General features: G+C 43.0%; 1 protein-coding gene across 11 annotated transcripts in view; it reads left to right on the forward strand.

The window, feature by feature from the left end:
• The first annotated feature begins 1,489 nt into the window (after window positions 1-1,489).
• PAN3 (poly(A) specific ribonuclease subunit PAN3) overlaps window positions 1,490-16,539 on the forward strand; it is an 81,967-nt gene continuing 66,917 nt past the window's right edge. For 7 of the 11 annotated variants that reach the window (XM_055702685.1, XM_055702688.1, XM_055702686.1 and 4 more), the window contains exons 1-3: window positions 1,493-2,135; window positions 7,806-7,946; window positions 14,861-14,982. In XM_055702685.1, the coding sequence (XP_055558660.1) occupies window positions 1,706-2,135; window positions 7,806-7,946; window positions 14,861-14,982 (693 nt within the window). In that variant the 5' untranslated portion in view covers window positions 1,493-1,705. Of the gene's footprint in view, window positions 2,136-7,805; window positions 7,947-14,860; window positions 14,983-16,539 lie in introns of all 11 variants that reach the window. The other 4 variants (XM_055702690.1, XM_055702691.1, XM_055702695.1 and 1 more) reach the window with 3 other exon arrangements.

Genomic DNA, 16,539 nt, shown 5'->3' on the forward strand with positions numbered 1-16,539 from the left:
TGTTTACAAGGAGCCTCCTCCCTGTGGAATCTCCTGTGGTTTGTCTGAGCTCCTACTCAGATATTTCAAGGAGAAACTGAGAGGGTCTTTCTGCCTTTTTGCCTACTTTCCTAAACCTGCAGGAACACAGAATCTGTGAGCTCTTTGCCATACAGTTGAAAGGAAGCAAAAGGCTGAAAATTGTTGGGGAAATGACAAATAGATGATACCAGAAAATAATTTTCAGATATTTTCAGGATACCAGGCTAGAACTAGGTCCCGACTTTTGTAGCTTTGCCCTTCTCTAGTTTTCTGTCCAACTTTTTTTTGCAGAGCAACCACCTTTTTTTCCTCTGCTGGTTCATAAGCTTGGAGAAGCTGCACTTCTGACTACAAAAATGGTGATCTTGAGACTTCAGCTTAAGATATGCTTACTTCTTAAAGTCTTTAAAGACTTTATCGGAGGAAGACAGACTTTTAGTTTGTTCCAATCTGACATTTAAAAGCTCACTCATTTTTCAAATTCCTTCTTGCACAAACTGTCAAAGCATCTTGGAGGCAGGCCCTGATTTTCTTTTCATTTTTAAATAAGACTATGACAGACAAAAAGTATTCTTAATTCTACAGTAAATATTTTTCCTACCAAAATAATGTCAAGTGCACTTTAACATATGACGGTTTTGCCACCATTTACGCGTTATTTCAGTGATTGCATCACAAGCTATGCCAACAATTTGATCGAGGAAAAAATTTTTAAAAACGCACATTGAGTAGCTTTGTAAATGGCACTGAAAACCCACGTAACAAAATCCTCCCCGCTTAGGGCAAAGCACTTCAAATATCCCCCTTAAAAACAGCCAGCCCACCAATTTGCTCCTGGAGAGGGAGAACCCCTCAGGCTGCATTCCCGTTACGCCAGCAGGCAGGGAAAAGCGACCGGTCTGCCGCCTGTTTCAGCAGGAAAGTACCGGGCTTTCGGGGGGGGGGGGGGGGGAGGGGGGGGGGAATAACGGTTACGATTCGGCTTGGACCGCCGGTACTCCGCCCCGCCATGGGGAAAAGGCAGGAGAACCGGCCTGACAGACGCCACGGGAGCCGAGCGGCCCCGGGCACGAGCTCTGCCTTGCGGGGGTCACCCGCGCCCGCCGTTTGTCCCGTCGAAACGGGCATTAAGGCGGGCCGAGCGCGGTGGCCCGAGGGCCGCCTGGCGCCTCGCGGGACGGTTAACGCCCGCCCCAACCCGGCCGAGGCGGCTGGACAGCCGGCCCGCTCCCCGCCGGCCCCCCGCCTCCCTCGCCCCGCCGGACACCGCTCTCGGCCGCCGGAGGCTTCGCGCCTCACGCCCGCCGCTCTTCCGACAGCTCCCGCCAGCCGCGGCCGGCGTCCCGGCCCCGGCCCCAGCCCCGGCCCCGGCCCCGGCCCCGGCCCCGGCCCGGCGGCGCTACCCAGCATACCCCGCGCCGACGCAGGCGCGCCCGTGCGGCCGCTCAGGAAGAGGAAAATGGCATAAACAACCCCGAGCGCCGGGACCACTGAGGAGGCGCCGCCGCCCCCGCCGCGGGCCGCGCGGCCCCTTTAAGAGGCGCGGAGTCGCCCCCTCCTCCCCCTTCCGGAGCCGGAGCCCGGGGTGACGGCGGTTCCCGCGCCCCTTCCCCCTCCCCGCCCCCTCCCTCCCGCCCTCCTTCCCCATGGTGCCGACCCCGGCGGCGGCGGCGGGGCGGTTGCCATGAACAGCAGCGGCCTGCCCTGCTCGTCGCCGTCGCCGGTGGTGGGGCCGCCGCCGCCGGCGGCGGGGGTCGGCGTGGCGGGGCCGGCGGCCGGCGGGGCGGGGGCCGGCTGTGGCGGCGGCGCCGTGAAGCTGAAGTTCTGCCGTTACTACGCCAAGGACAAGACCTGCTTCTACGGCGAGGAGTGCCAGTTCCTGCATGAGGAGCCGGGCGCCGCCCCCGCCGGCCCGGGGCCCGCCGCCCCCCTCGGCGGGCTCCCGCTCGGCATCCCCCCGGCCGCTGCCGCCGCCGCCGGCGGGCCTGGCTACCCGCCGCACGGGGCTAGCCCGGGCCCGTCGTCGTCGGCGGTGGGGCCTAAGAAAGCCGAGCTGGGGGCGGGAGGCGGCGGAGGCGGCGGCGGCGGGGGGCTGGATGGCCCGCGGCTGGCGAGTGAGTGCGGCGGGGCGGCCCGGGGGTGGGGTGGGGCGGGGGCGCTGCCGCGGGGGGGGCGGCGGGGGGTGGGGGTGGGGGGCGGTCGGCGCGTTGTTCCTGCTCCCCGACACGCTGTGGTGCTACCGGAAACAAATAACAACAGCAATGGTGGCGGCGGGGGTCCCCGGGTCGCCCTCCCGGCCCGCTGCCTTGCCGCCGGGGCTGGGCGCCGCGGCGGTCTCCGGCGGGCGGGACGTGGTTGTGCCGGCCGCCCTGGGGCGCGGTGAAGGGACCCGGCCGGTGCTGAGGGGCAGGAGCGGGCAGGTGTGTGTGTGTGCGTGGGAGGGGGCGCCCGGGACGGCTGGGAGGGGGCAGCAGCTCTCGGTCGCTTGAGCGCTGGGCTGGGTGCCGGCTCGCTGCACCCCGGTGCCCCGAGTCAGGGAGGCAGGGCTTTTTCGAGCAGTACCCTTGCATGGGGTCTTCCAAGCAACCTATGCCGAGTTTCAGCTCTTAGAAGTTTTAAGTACTCCGGCTGAAATGCTACATTAAAAATATATAAAATAGTTTTATAAAGTATTGTGTGCATCTCCCTTATCTGCTACTGTGAGCAGAAATTGCTTCTAACCCTTCCCCCCCCCCCCCTTAGCTTTCCTATGCAGCCCCTTCTCAAATGCTGAAAGTTCAGGTTGCCTGTACGCCGTGCAGAGCAGCATTGCTGCTCCTGCTTGGTTATGTATGCATCTTCCTACCGTGCGGTGCAATAGTTGGATGGTGTTTGCAGTAAGCTGATTTTAATAATAATTCTTTTTGTAGGTAAAGCAGCACTTGGCAGCTAGGAAAATGTGCTCTTTCAGGAGCGTCATGTCCCTTCGTATGAGTATATTGAGCTTGGTTGCGTTATTGATCTCTGTCATAAACCTGGCATTTGTTTACATTAAATTACTTGACTACTAAATGCTCACAACCATATTTTTTCTGAAATTAGGATGCAGCCATGCTGAACATCCTGTATGTAGGTTTTTAGTGCTTAAGACTTGTTTCAGGAACCTGCAACTGCTGTTTTGCCAGGTGTGGTGAGCTTGTGCCACTGAGCAGTATTATCTCTGTAGTTGGTAGCTTGTCAGTGTCTACATTAACACAGCACTGTCATGCCTACTGTTCCAGGAGGAGCCTATAATATAAAATTGCTTAATGCTTCCTGTTAAAAGACACTATTTTCAGATTTTGATCATTCTGTCAAACTTCAGGTGTTGAAGCTAAAGTCTTTCTTGCCTTTTACTTTTTTTTTTACAGGTAGAAATATCCTGGAGAGATTCAGCAGCAATAAGTTGATCTTTGATCATTTTTCTTTTGGACACAGTTAGGCATGAAATACACTTTTTCCCTATGCAAAAGGAAATCACCAAAATCTGTTCAACTAGGGGATTCAGGCTTGGGGAGAGGGTGCATAATTTGGCTTGGGGGTAAAATCTTGTACATGAAGGCTGTTCTTGTAAAAAGGAGTTCCAAAATTTGCCCAAGACTGAAACCTAAGAAAAAAAACCACCCCAAACCCAAAAAACCTCAGAATTTGCTTGTGCTCAGAGGCTGATACTGCTGAGCAGTTAAATTTGAAGAACTTGCTTCTATTGAATGTATTAGAGGTGTAAAACTACATAGAGCTATATGCAGTCATACCCATTGTGAAGAGTGACGGCACCAAGAATGGACAAACCCATTCCATTGCTACCAGTGATTACCTGCTGGGAAAGGCACCTCACTTGAAATTATAGGAGGCAAAAGCTTGGACTGGTAGAAGAAAATCTGAAAGGAAGGAGACTATCTAGGGAAAAAGGGTGAGGAGAGAGGAATTGAAGAGCCAGGGAGTGGGCCCAGTTTCATATTTAAGCTTCCTTGCTTTGGTGTGTAGCTGTAAACCAAGGAAAATAGTTGTTCAAAATCTGGAGTTGATCTGTGTAGGTACTGACAAGCTAGTATCCAAAATCTTTACCTTGCTGATGAGCCATGGTGCTGATAGTGGGATTTCCAAGTGGATGGAATGAAAGAATTATTTCTATGGATGTAGGAAGTAATACACAAAGTTGCATTAAATAATAAAGCTCTGAGGTTATGAACATGAAATTGGGAGTTACCAAAAATCACCTGACTGTACAGTCTTACTGACTGTCTTCCTTAATTCAGAAGTATTTGGTGGTTTTTAGTTGTTGGATGCTGTCTTCTCTTCTTCCTTCCTCACTGGACCCTAGCCTCATTCAGTGCACAGAGCAGATAATGCTCATTGACTAATTAGCTATGTAGTCCTATTTATTGTTAAAAGTGGGTCAGTGCCTCATTCTAACATGAGTGTTACTCTAATCCTGCTCTGACTACAGGATTATTAATTTACTTACAGGTTTTCCTGTGGTAATCACAAAGGCTCCCCAAATACTAACATATTTTTACAACATAGGTGATAGGAATGTTGAGTGATAAGGAGATGAATGGTGAAAACACAAGAAATACTCCAGTGTAGAAGTATTTCAATATGAAGGTATGGGGTAGAATGAGCAGGTGACATCCTCAGAGCTAACAAGAAGTATCTTGCATGACATGTGGTTAAGCAATTCTGTGTTGTAGATGTTTTGGATACTAACATCTGCCAGGGATTCCAAAAGCGATCACATATTCTTGGAAGAAAACTCTGCTTAAGATTATTAAATGTGAAAAAAATCATCTTTGAATCAGACTTATCTTTCCCTGCATATAGCTGAGAGCCTGCTGGGAAATCCTTGCCTCATGCTCATGCTTTTGTACACGTATCTGCTGCCGTCCAGCGTCAGAGATGAGGTAGTGGGCTAAACGTGGCTTTGGCCTGGCTGTGCGGCTTTATATGTTCTTGGGGAACAAGGCTGACCATGCCAATGAGCTCTGCCTGCTCTCAGAAGACAGCACTGCTGCCCACTTCCCCCGCCCCCCCTCAAAAACTGACACTTGGAGTATATGTGTTCAAAGCACTGTTCCTTCTTCCCCCAGAGCTGTGAGAACTCAGCCTTCTGCATGGTTCACCTTCCCTATGTAAGGTGGCTAGCTGACCATCTACAAAATCGGAAATGTAGCTGGTATTAACTGTCTAGTTTGATTAAAAAAAAAAAAGTATAGGACTTATAGCACAATATAGGACTTCAGTGACAAAAAAAAGGGGGTGGGGGGGAGGGAACAGAAATAAGTTTCTTCCAGATTTCTTAGTTGCCAAAATCTGTACGTGGTTCTTTTCTAATAGATGCATGTCCTGAGTGTCAGCCCAGGGAGCAGTAGTACCAATTCAGAGAAGGCTGTAGAAGGAGCAGAGGTTGGGAAATGACTGTTGCTTGGCATTTAGGGGAAAAGATTTGATTGATTAATAGGATTTTAAGGAGTAGCCAGGGGAAGGATGGGTAAGGGGCATAACAGCATGAAAAATTTCTCTTGTGTCTGTTCTCTGGCACTTTCTGACTTCTGTTAGAAGCAGACCAGCCTGCGTTGCAGCATGCTGCTGGGTCGTTCCTAAGGGCACTGTCCCTTCTTGATGCTGTGTGAGGGAGGGTAGAGAAAAATGTGGCATTAAAATGTGTCATGTCTATACAGAAGTGGACAAGTTAAAGTTGCACAGGTGACTGCAACTGTATTTGTTAGCTTTCTGGTACTTTAACAGATGTAATACTTTTTCGCAGGTAGACCTTGTACTGTATGTTAGTAGATAAAAGCTGAGGTATGGCTCTAAGCATTTATTAACTCCCATCCCGGTTTTTGCCATCAAGTACATGATACATAGCACTCGCTCATGTCACCTCGTCTGCCATTCCTACAGAAGCGAGCGAGCAGCGGAGCGCCCGGTGCTCCGGGGGCCGGCGGTGGCAGCAGCGGGTGGGCGCCGCTGTCCGGGGGCTGCCGCGGTGGAGCTGGCCACGGCGGCGGTGCTGCTGCCGCCGGGGAGCCCCGTGCCCGGGGTTAGCACACCCTCGCCTCCAGAGACATCTGGTCCTCTACCAGAAAGCCTTTCTCAAAGCCCGCCTAGGAAATCTGCTGAGATAACAGGCCTGCGTTTCTACGAGGTGCCCGCAAATGCTTCCCCAAGCGGCCTTGCTCTGTGTTTCACCCCGGCTGCTGAGAAAGCCTGTCTGTGAGGAGACTTTGTTGTCAGCCTGTGAGGTGGTGGAAAAAGGGTGTCAAGGCTTGGGTTGTGTTGAGTTACCCTCATAAAAGCATTATGGCTGTTTTTGTAGCCCACCACCCGTGTGTGATGTGGATTGTCGCAGCAGCAGTGGATGGATCGTGGCCATCTCTGTAGCAACTCTGTGCAATCGCTTGGTGGTGAGCTTAGTGAGCATTACTGCTTAGGTTTTGTGAAATCCATAAATGTGCGAGGCTTGGGGTGGAAAGGCCTATACATTTGTATACTTTCAGCTTTTGAAAAGGTGTTTAGGTCTTTACCAGTCCATTGCTTTTAAACAAAATGATACAGTGGACACAGAATAAAAGGAAAGATAAGCTATTCAGCAAAACAGATATTAAAGGTAATCTGTTGGATTACACTTCTTAATGCAATGAAACAATGGTCAGGATTATTCTAAATATGGATTTTTCTTATCTTTGGTAGCATTTCAGTGTTTACAGCTTGAAGTATTTAGAAACAGGCAGTTACCTCAAACTTACATTTAAAAGTATAGTTGTGGTATGTCACATAGTGGTTGCTTTTCCCTGGGTTAGTATGTTCTTTGCTTGTGTACAGAAAAAAGGTATGCTAGTAGAGGTGTATGGTTAGAATTCTTTTTCCAAATCTGTTTGTACTTTTTGCAAGTGATGCTGTATTAGTTGTTGTATACCTCGGTTTTCTTTTTTACAGAGATGTTTCCCTTTTAATTTTCCTGGTGCCTTTTCCAGGAGTTGATAGATGATACAATTTTCATCTTGTTTCACTCTGAATATTTTTAAGAAATGGGAAGACAATTCCAGGAATTGAAGAGACATTTGGAGACAGTTAGAGACAATTGAGAATTGAAGAGTAAAAACAATAACCAGTTAGAGATACATGGGAGAAAATGAAAAGTACTGATTTCACTTAATCACTTTGTGTCTTATGTGTCAGCTCCAGAAATCGGGAAATTATAGATGTGGACTTTATTTTTGCTTTTATGTGTTTCATGTGGAAGTGAAATAAGAAGGAAAATTATTGGGGGGACCTAAGGAAAAAGAAAGGAGGGAAGGAAAAAATTTTCAAACTGCCAAGTTATACGGGATTCTGAGGGGCAGTTATAGCATATGAAACTTTAAAAATGGAATACACTATTAATTGGCTTTGAAATGGATTGTATCTGTTTATATACTTTGTGGGTTTTTGGTTTTGTACGGGAAATCATTCAAAGTCCAAATATTCCACAGGAATTACAGATACCTGAGGAGTACTGGTAATTATTTGTTTCTGGTAGTACCCACCCTGTATTTGGTATTGAAGAATGTAAAGAAAGCACTATTACTGTTGAAATTGTTTTTCTGCTCCAAAGGCAAAGATGAAAAGGAGTGTGCGTGTGTGATAGCTACATTATGCGAGCAAACTCTATATGCAATATCTGAATATTTAAAGTTTTGATAATGTTTTTTTTTTTTTTTAAGACACAGAGCATCCCCATTTAGTTTCTATCTAGCAGGTATTAGATAACTGATTTTTTGTAGGTGTCACTGTAGGAGTGGGCCTTCAGGAAGGATTTGAGTGCCCAGAAAATAGTGACCTTGGGGACCAGCTCAGAAAGAGTTCCATGTGTAAGGAACCACCTAGAAGCAAATTTAGACTGCTGCGGGAAAAGTGGAAAAATGGTAAGTGAGGGTGGGGTGATAAACACAGGCAGAAGCGCTTCTGTAGAACCTCAAAAGCAGAAAAAAAATCTTGGTTGCGAGGCAGCTGATGAAAAGGGGGTCAGTGGAGGGATTTAGATAGTAAGCTGATGTGGATGATGTTTTCCTGATCTGTTGCTTTCTAGTAAAGACGTAAAGCATTACATCGCCAGAAAAATGGCGTGGTGAATCATTGTGTATTAGAGATGCGTTGGAATAGATCACGCTCTGTGTGTGTGCGCGCGCGGCATGTGTTCATTCCATGAGTCTTTCAGGAGTTAAAAAGTTCTGATTATGTGATTGTTTTGTTTGATTTTCAAAAATATTTTGTGCTTAGAACTTACTCGTATTTTTTAGTTTAACTTCTGACAGCCTTTTACTCCTGACCTGTTTTTCTTTTAATTTGAGAATGGAGATTTAGAAATAAAGTACAGATACACAAAGTGAGAGCAGTGAGGAGTTGTCAGGTTGTTTATGTGATAAGCAACTGCTGTAGTCTGTGGGTAGACTCCCTCAACTTCATTTGGTCTAATGCAATTGGCAGTAAAACCTTTTATACATTCTCCTCCATTGCTGTGAAAAATGTTGTAATGTTCTGTTCAGGTTATCTGCACGCATTTCATACAACTATTTATACAAAAACAAGTTCAATTTTAAGTACAGGGAGGCTAAGAGCACAACCTTAAAGATGTGTGCTTTGAAAAATTTGATGCAGTTTATTCAATAATTTCATGCAATATATTAGGACTTATGAAAGCTTTTGGAGAGGTTTAGCTCTGAAAGCTATCATAGTAAAGAACTGCATTACTTTGAATTGCAGTCTCTGGTAACAGTAGTTCTGATGACTCTTTCAAAAGAAACAATTTTAATTTTTTTTATCGCTGTGCTTTTGGACTTGGTCCATCACAAGGAGTCTTGCTGCTCTAGACTCTGTGCCAACATTTTTACAGAAGAGAAGGATGGCACCTATCCTTGTTTTCAGTCTTTATAAGATACTTCTATGATGTGAGATAAATGAAAAAAAAAAAAGCCCAGTCACTGAATATTATGGTAAAAATTGCTGTTTTCCTTTGCTTGCCCATGAATATCTCATCGCCTAGTGGGAGTATTTGTAAATAAGGCAGCATTTCCTAAACTGTTTTGCTTCCTGTCTGCCTTTCAGCCAACTTGGTTCATTTGTGCTGTCTGCCCTCCAACTGCACTCTCAGTCATGGCATCGTAACCCAGGCGTGCACTTTTACTTTTGCCTCTCATGCCTGAGGGGTGTCATTCACTTTCTTTGTCTGTTGTCTATTTCAGTGATTCCTAGTCTGTTTCAAAAACATTGCATTAAATGGGAGCCATAAAACCACCAGAGAATCCACTTCCCCTAATGAGTTGCAACAGTAGTGGCACTGCAGGGACAGTAACACTGAGATGCATGTTGTAGTATGTATCCTGCTTGTGAGCTGTTAAGAGCTGTACAAGTGAGGTTAGCACCACAAGCACATGATTATTTCTTGATACAAACATGTCAGTATGAAAAAAGTAGGACAAGCATAAGCCCCTCTGATGCCTCAGTGCTTCTAGGAGACTAAAAGAACACAAATCTTAAATGACTTGCCATAGATAGGCTTTGTACAAAAGTTTTATTGTTCTTGTCTCAATATTAGGATAGCTATCTTTGTGTAAAATTCCACTGGAGATACAGCATTGTAGTTTTTACTGCTTTGTATGTATCTGAGATAACACCTTGTCCTTGGTGTGCACATGTATGCAATAAGCCTATGATCCAGTTTACCAGGCTGTGTTGAGGTGAGAAGTGCCTGCACTGTTGCAGTGCTGGGAGTTTAGATCAAGATTACTTCTATATGTAAAGTCTCTTCCCAGCGTAAAAATAATTATAGCACAGTTTTTTAAGCAGTGATAACAGCAAAATGAAATTATTCCAATTCATGTTTTATTACCTTGCCAGAAATCTTTAAATTGTTGCTTTGAAAAATATATCAACAAAAATCCATTGTGATCTTTCTTTAGCCAGCCCATTCATTTTTGTATATACGTTACTGTAAAGGATCCTTTTCTTAAGAACAGTTTCTGAGATCAGTGCTGATACTAAGTTCATGAAAGAAGCAGTATAGGATATCTTAGTACTTGTTTACTGGTTAGTAAAATGTTAGAAAGAAAACAGCAGAAATGCCATCTTTTCAGATAGTATTGGTATTCAGATAGTGCAAGTATTAGACAAAGTGAGCATTAAAGTAAAACCAACTGAAACCCACTGATTCTGTTGAAGCATGTATGCTGAGTATATCACAGTAGTACTCAAGCACTTAAGCTGTGATGAGCTCCTTTGTTCCTGAAAAATGTCTTTGTAATAAGTGATGCAAAAATAACTATCTGCTTTTTTTCATCTTTGGTGCCTGCATCTGATGGGAAGCCTACTTTCTGCTAAAATTCTGTGGGAGAAGAATTATATAAGAAGATATTTATTTTTAATTGCAGTTGTCACATTAAGCTGCAGTGTTACTCACCAAGCAAAAAATTACTAAGATAGTGTGTATAAAAAGTAGAAAAAGTCTTCTGAATTTCTCAAGATGTTTGATTTAATTTCTTTCCAGAATTGCCAGGATGTAACTTCTGGCTTTAATATTGACGGAATTTAGATGTTTCTTCTTGTTTTCACATGTGTGCTTACATAACAAGTTAGTATTTTTTTTTTTTTCCCCCGCTGGATTCCTAGTTGTTCCCTCACACATCCGTCTTTTCTTCTCAGATCTGCCTAGTCAACCTTTCTACTTTTGTAAGGAAGTTGTTGCTTCTCTCCAAGGAAGAGCCTGTTGAAAACATACACAATTTCAGTGCATGGGTAGTACTGTTACACAACAGAAACACACATTCCTTTGACAAAAATAGCCAATTCAAGACTTTCCTAAAATTGTCAAAACTTACTTACCTGAAGTTATAATTGATGCTTTAAAAGAGAAAAGACATAAACCTCATAGGAAGTTTTTTATTTGTTATTCTAATAATGTTGTGTGCAGAGTGTTTGAAAGTGTGTGCTTGCAATTGTTATATAGGGAAGATCTGGACAGGCATATTGAATGTAGGGTCTGATGTAAATTAGTAAACACAGGGGAATAAAAACTTTCTAAGGACTAAGGTCTTCTCTTTCCAGTTGAGACTTCTGATTCTTTTTAATACCACACCGCTCATGTGGTGAAGTGTGGTCACTTCTGAAGACCTTCTCCTGTGGATTGCTTATGATAAATCACTTCTCTTTTTTTCATGCTCTGAACTATTGTGGGCTTCCAGAAGCAAGTGAGAATTTATGATTTGCCAAATGTTTGGCAGAAGGAGGATAAAAGCCACCTACCTCTCATGGAGAAGGCCAGGTGCCAAATACAGTAAAACTGCCTTGGCTGTTTAGGTGTTTGCTGACGTTTCATCACTGTAACAGCTGAATGTCCTTCTTTAACAGAAATGAAGTACATTGTGAACACTTTCTTGATTCTACAGACAATGCAGGAATTACTTTCTTCTTTTTTTCCCTTTGTATTGATGTAAGCAGCATTTTTTCTGTTAGTCTTAATTTTCTTGCTTGTTACTATAGGGAAGTTAGTTTAAGGAAGCTAGTGTTGCGTTTTCTTCTGAAGGCAATAGTTATACTTACCGCTTCTAGAGCATTCTGTTCCAAATATGAGCTACTGCCAAGAAAACTGCCCTCTGTTCCACTGAGCTTACTTCTGATGGTTTTCTTTCGATTGTTCCTGAAGAATTTTTTTGGTGGTCTTGGACCCCTCTGCTAGAGGTATGCAACAGAAAGCCTCATAGTTGAAGGCCATCTTGAAATTGCTATGGTACCAATAGAATTGAGTGGTACTGGAGCGGCACTGGAGTACAGTAATTTGTAGTTAATGGCACAAGGAGGCTGATTGGTATGGCCAAACCATTGCACGTCAGTAGAGAAGTGTTCTTCACACAGGTAGAGAACAGAAAATACTCTGAAGTAGCTTCTGCTATCTGGAGTGCCCAGTTAGATATCTGTGTCCCAGCAGAAGGCCTAAATTGTAGCTTTGAGCAGCTTTAGGTGCTTTGAGTAGGCTTGCATAACAAATACCAGCAGTAGAAAGGTAGCAGTGTAATTCCCAGCAGCATCTTCAGCCTTGCTCAGCTCTGGGGTTGCTGCCTGAAGCCTGCTCTTGCTTGCAACTTGAGTTGCCTGGCACTGAGGATGCTTCAGCCAGACTAGGAGCAGAGCAATCTGGTGCCGTACTTGTGCCCTAGCAAGGCTGCCGGCAGCAGTTCCAGTGCTTTGTTTGGAGATAATGGGTGACTGCAGCTGTACCAGCTGTCTGGAGTTAGTGGAGGTCAGCTCTGGGTTTTCTTTGCACCAAGGGGGCTCTTCACATGCCATGCTGCTGAATGTGGCAAAATTTGCAAGGCTTTGCTTTCCTCTTTCCAGCTGTAAGGATATTGTGTATTAACTGTATGTGCTGAATGGAGAAATGAAGGTATGTGGGTTCTCACATTGACTCTAGCATAGTGAGAAGCAGTGTGAGAAGCAGAAAGAATTGGGTGCTGCTTATTTCTTCAACAGGGGCTGAAGGGTTTGTAAAGCTGTTGGTGTAATTTGAAGGAGTCACTAGTTCGTTAAAAATTGGATAGAATCTGGAGTTTCTGACAGAAGTGTAAGATGAAATAGCAGTTATACTGCGGAAATTATATAGTGTACCTTGAAATGACAGTTGTCCCTGGAAATGAAACAGTTTCTCTTTGGTCTTTTACAGTCAAGATGTAACATAAAAACTGCAGCAGTTTTTGATAATGGCTGGAATGCAGGCAGAGAAAGCTATATTGGAAATGCATTTTTAGGATAAATAAAAAAATGTGAACTGTGAATAATTTATGGGCAAACCAGACTGAAACTACTCCTAATTAAACACGGATTTACCATCTTTTTGTTTTCTTGTGTGAATGAGTCCTAGTATTTTTCATGATGCCTGAAAATGCTTGTGTTAAAATGCTAACCTTGACAGTGTGAGTTAGAGACTGACTGTAGCAGGCAGGATGAGACAGTAACTGGCATTACTGCAGACGTTTTCCCTGATTAATATTTTCCCTGATACAATAGTTCAACCATAAATACTTTTCTTAGGCTTTTGAATGTACATTACCTAAATGAAGGCAAAAGAGGGACAGACATTTAAAGGACAAATACAAAAAGCTTTGTCTTTTTTAGGGCTGTAGCAAGAGGACTTCTGAAGTTTCTGTATGTGGCTGGCTGTTCTTTTGAAATTATGAAGAAGCATCTAGGGCACGCATAGTGGAGGGAACTAAAAGAATAGGAAAATAAAACTAACTTTTAAAACTTAAAAAAAATATTATGTTGCAATTTGTTAGTAATTGGCATCTTTAAAGTTTCTTAGGTGTCTCTCTCAAACCTGCAGAGTATACAGATAATGTTCTAGAGTTGGCAGCAAGAATATTTTTTGCTTGCAAAGCTGATATAGATTGCCACAGAGGTATTCAGTTTATTTCATATCTTTCACATACAGCTCTTCATTTGAGGTGCTGTTGGTGTTTACCCCTGGCTGGCTAGTTGATAGAGCTCCAGGCTCAGGGAGTGCAGCTGGGCAGTCTTTCCTTCTGTTTGTAGTATGGCTGCTGACAGTCATTCTCCTCTTCCAGCCCTTCCTATGACTTCATCTGGCTGTACTTCTTTTGCTGTTTCCTGTGCCTACAGCATGGAAATGGCTCACCAGGTTATGTAGTCTCTTTTGGAGGGAAAATTCCCATTCTGATTAAATTTTGAGGGGTTATAGTCAGTGTTCCTTTAGCTCAGCCACAAAGTTGCATTTTATTTCCTTTGAGGATTAGGATCAGGAAGTTGTTTCCAGGTGTCACCAGCTGGCTATGAGTCCTCCCAGAAGTTCAAGTCGGATAGTGTGGTACAGGATGTTCTTCTGAGTTGGATGTGTGCCTTCCTACCTTGGAGCTACCAATTACTCATGCCTGTTGGCTTGCAGTGGCCTGGCCGTACTGATTAGTGTCTTTATAACTTTCTGTGGGTGTTTTTGTGGAAGCTTAATTTGAACTGAGGCTTGTGTATACTATTGTAAACTTTTTTTTTGTTATCCAAGTAATACTTGCTTGAGTGTTCTGTGTTAATTATGACTGCTGCTTTTTTGTTCTTTATAGTTTCGTAGTATTGAATTAATTTTTTGCAGTTAAACTACTGTAATTGTAGGTCAAGGCCCTTGTTTCTAGGCAGGGGATTAATTTCTTAGATCTTTCACACTTGCTTTCAGTCTTAAAGACTCCTTTTGGCTGCTTTTCATACAATTGTTGCTGCTTTATGAAGTATGAGATAATGAAAATAATCTTATGTTCTTGAGGAAGCTTTTAAATCCTTTCACACAAAGCACAAACTTTTTGAGATATTTGTAAGTGTACATTTTCTGTGTTACCCTTTAAAAGAATCAGTACATCAAGTTAAAAAATCTACTTGACAGTTATATTTCCAAGATGGATATGCAAGAATATAGGTTTTCTTAAAATGAGCTTGCCTTCTAGGTTTTTTAGTTGATTTATTTTCTTTTTGATATAATTACTTTCCTTGTTATTCTTGTTTCTGAAGTTCAAACTCCTCGTTGTCTCTGTTAAAGCTTTTCACTTTTCTGCCTCTTCCTGCATTTGTGCTGTAACTTCATGCTGCATATGCTGTCATTTAGCAACCTCTTTCGTAGTTTCTTTTTCATATTTTTAGTTGCTTGCTGAGAAGATAGGTTTGAAATACAGCATTACCAACCTTTTCCTATTTTACCCCCTGCCAAAAAAATATGTAAGCAATATTAGCAAATAAACCCATGGTAAACTGATTTTTTTTCTGAAATGTATTTCTTTTTTTGTTTTAGTTCCTGGAATAGATGGCGGTGGGTTAGCTGATGCTAGTCTCACAGATTCCTACTTTAGCACCAGCTTCATTGGCGTTAATGGATTTGGAAGTCCTGCTGAAACAAAGTATCCCATGATGCAGGTAATAGCAGTGAATTGTATGGTGTTTTATTAGTTCTGGCTAGCATTACCCCAAGAAGGGAAAACTGTTCAAGAAGCAGGAAAAATGGAGCCTTCTGGAATGTGTCATCTTGTAGGATATACTGAGTATATACTCACTTTAATCTTGCAAGTGGAAATGACACAGTATCATTGCTTTAAAATTAGTCTGTTTTTATTGACACTTATCTGAGCTGTTGTGTTGGGCTTTGCTACATATATTAACTCTGTGTTCCTAGATTTCTTTTTAGGCTTATAGCTTATTTTGATAGCCTTTTACTAAATATGTAAAAATCAGATTTTCAAAAGTCTCAGAGATCAGAAGTCACTGAAGCGAAATGTGAACTGTCAAAACTGTAAATTACTAGGCAAAAATGTCAGAATTTGTAAACTCAGTCTCTGGTGGTGTTCAGTTATGTTGAATTCACATTTAAAGCTTCTGAAATGTTTTCTTTTATTTATAGTGTTCTGTAGATGTTGGCATAGGAACTCCCATGAGGTGGAATTTATTGTGTAGGTAGTAGTATGCAAAATTTACAGCAAAAGGCTGTTGTATTGAAAAGCTAAATGAGTATCTATTGAGTTAACACATGAAATACTATAATAACTCCCGCAAACTGTTATGCTTTTTAAAAGCTGAAAAGAAGGTGGTTTCTCCCTGTACTCAAAGGTTTAACAAACCGGTTTCTGGTAAATGAAAGAGAGCACAAGTCAAACAGTTTGCAATGAGTCCTGACAACAACTCTCTTCTTTTGTATCAAGGAAACTCTCCTTGTGAGCTTACTTTGATCTCAGTTGTGGCTGTATTATGGATTGAAAAATAACTCAGCGAGAGGTGGGAAATAATTAGGTGTGTTCCCTTTTTTCTTTTCATTTTTTACTGCATGTTTTCAAGAAGGCTGGATTTTCTCATTCGACAGAATTGCAAAATTATGGAAATGTTATCACTAAAAATTATGCATGATTTAAAAAGAAAAATTTTAATCTCTGATACTGAAGCTGTAAGTTACAAGTTTTGGTATCACTGAGATCATATAATAGTGCAGTCATTTTGTTTTGTATCCTTCAACTGTATTCTATAGAAACACTGCTGCCTTTCTAAACACAAATTTTTAATTATAACTTTCTTCTAGAAAGACAATAAGGCATGCATTTAACATGGATTCTCATAGGATTTTTAAATACTTTATTAATGCCTGTGAGATTACAGTCAAGGCATTGTGTTTCTCTTTGAGAAAAGAGAAGTAATTGATGTGCCTCTTACTGATTGGAGGCTAAGGAAAATTACTTCTGAAGTAGGATTTCATTAGTGTTGAGAAAGCGCTTACAGGCATTAAACCACAGTTTAAAAAGCATTCTTATATTGATTTTTTTTCTTCCTTTGAATCATGTCATTTAAGTTTGCATAGGTAAAACTGGTAATGCTGTCTGTTTTGATTGTGTGTCAGTTTCTAAATTAAGTCCATACTGACAAACTTTAGGCACTTGGAATGTGGTTTTCCTTATCAGCCTTTTGGAGACCAAGATGAGGGAAAAATCT

This window comes from Falco cherrug, chromosome 2 (genome assembly GCF_023634085.1).
Source record: "Falco cherrug isolate bFalChe1 chromosome 2, bFalChe1.pri, whole genome shotgun sequence".
Classification (NCBI taxonomy): domain Eukaryota; kingdom Metazoa; phylum Chordata; class Aves; order Falconiformes; family Falconidae; genus Falco; species Falco cherrug.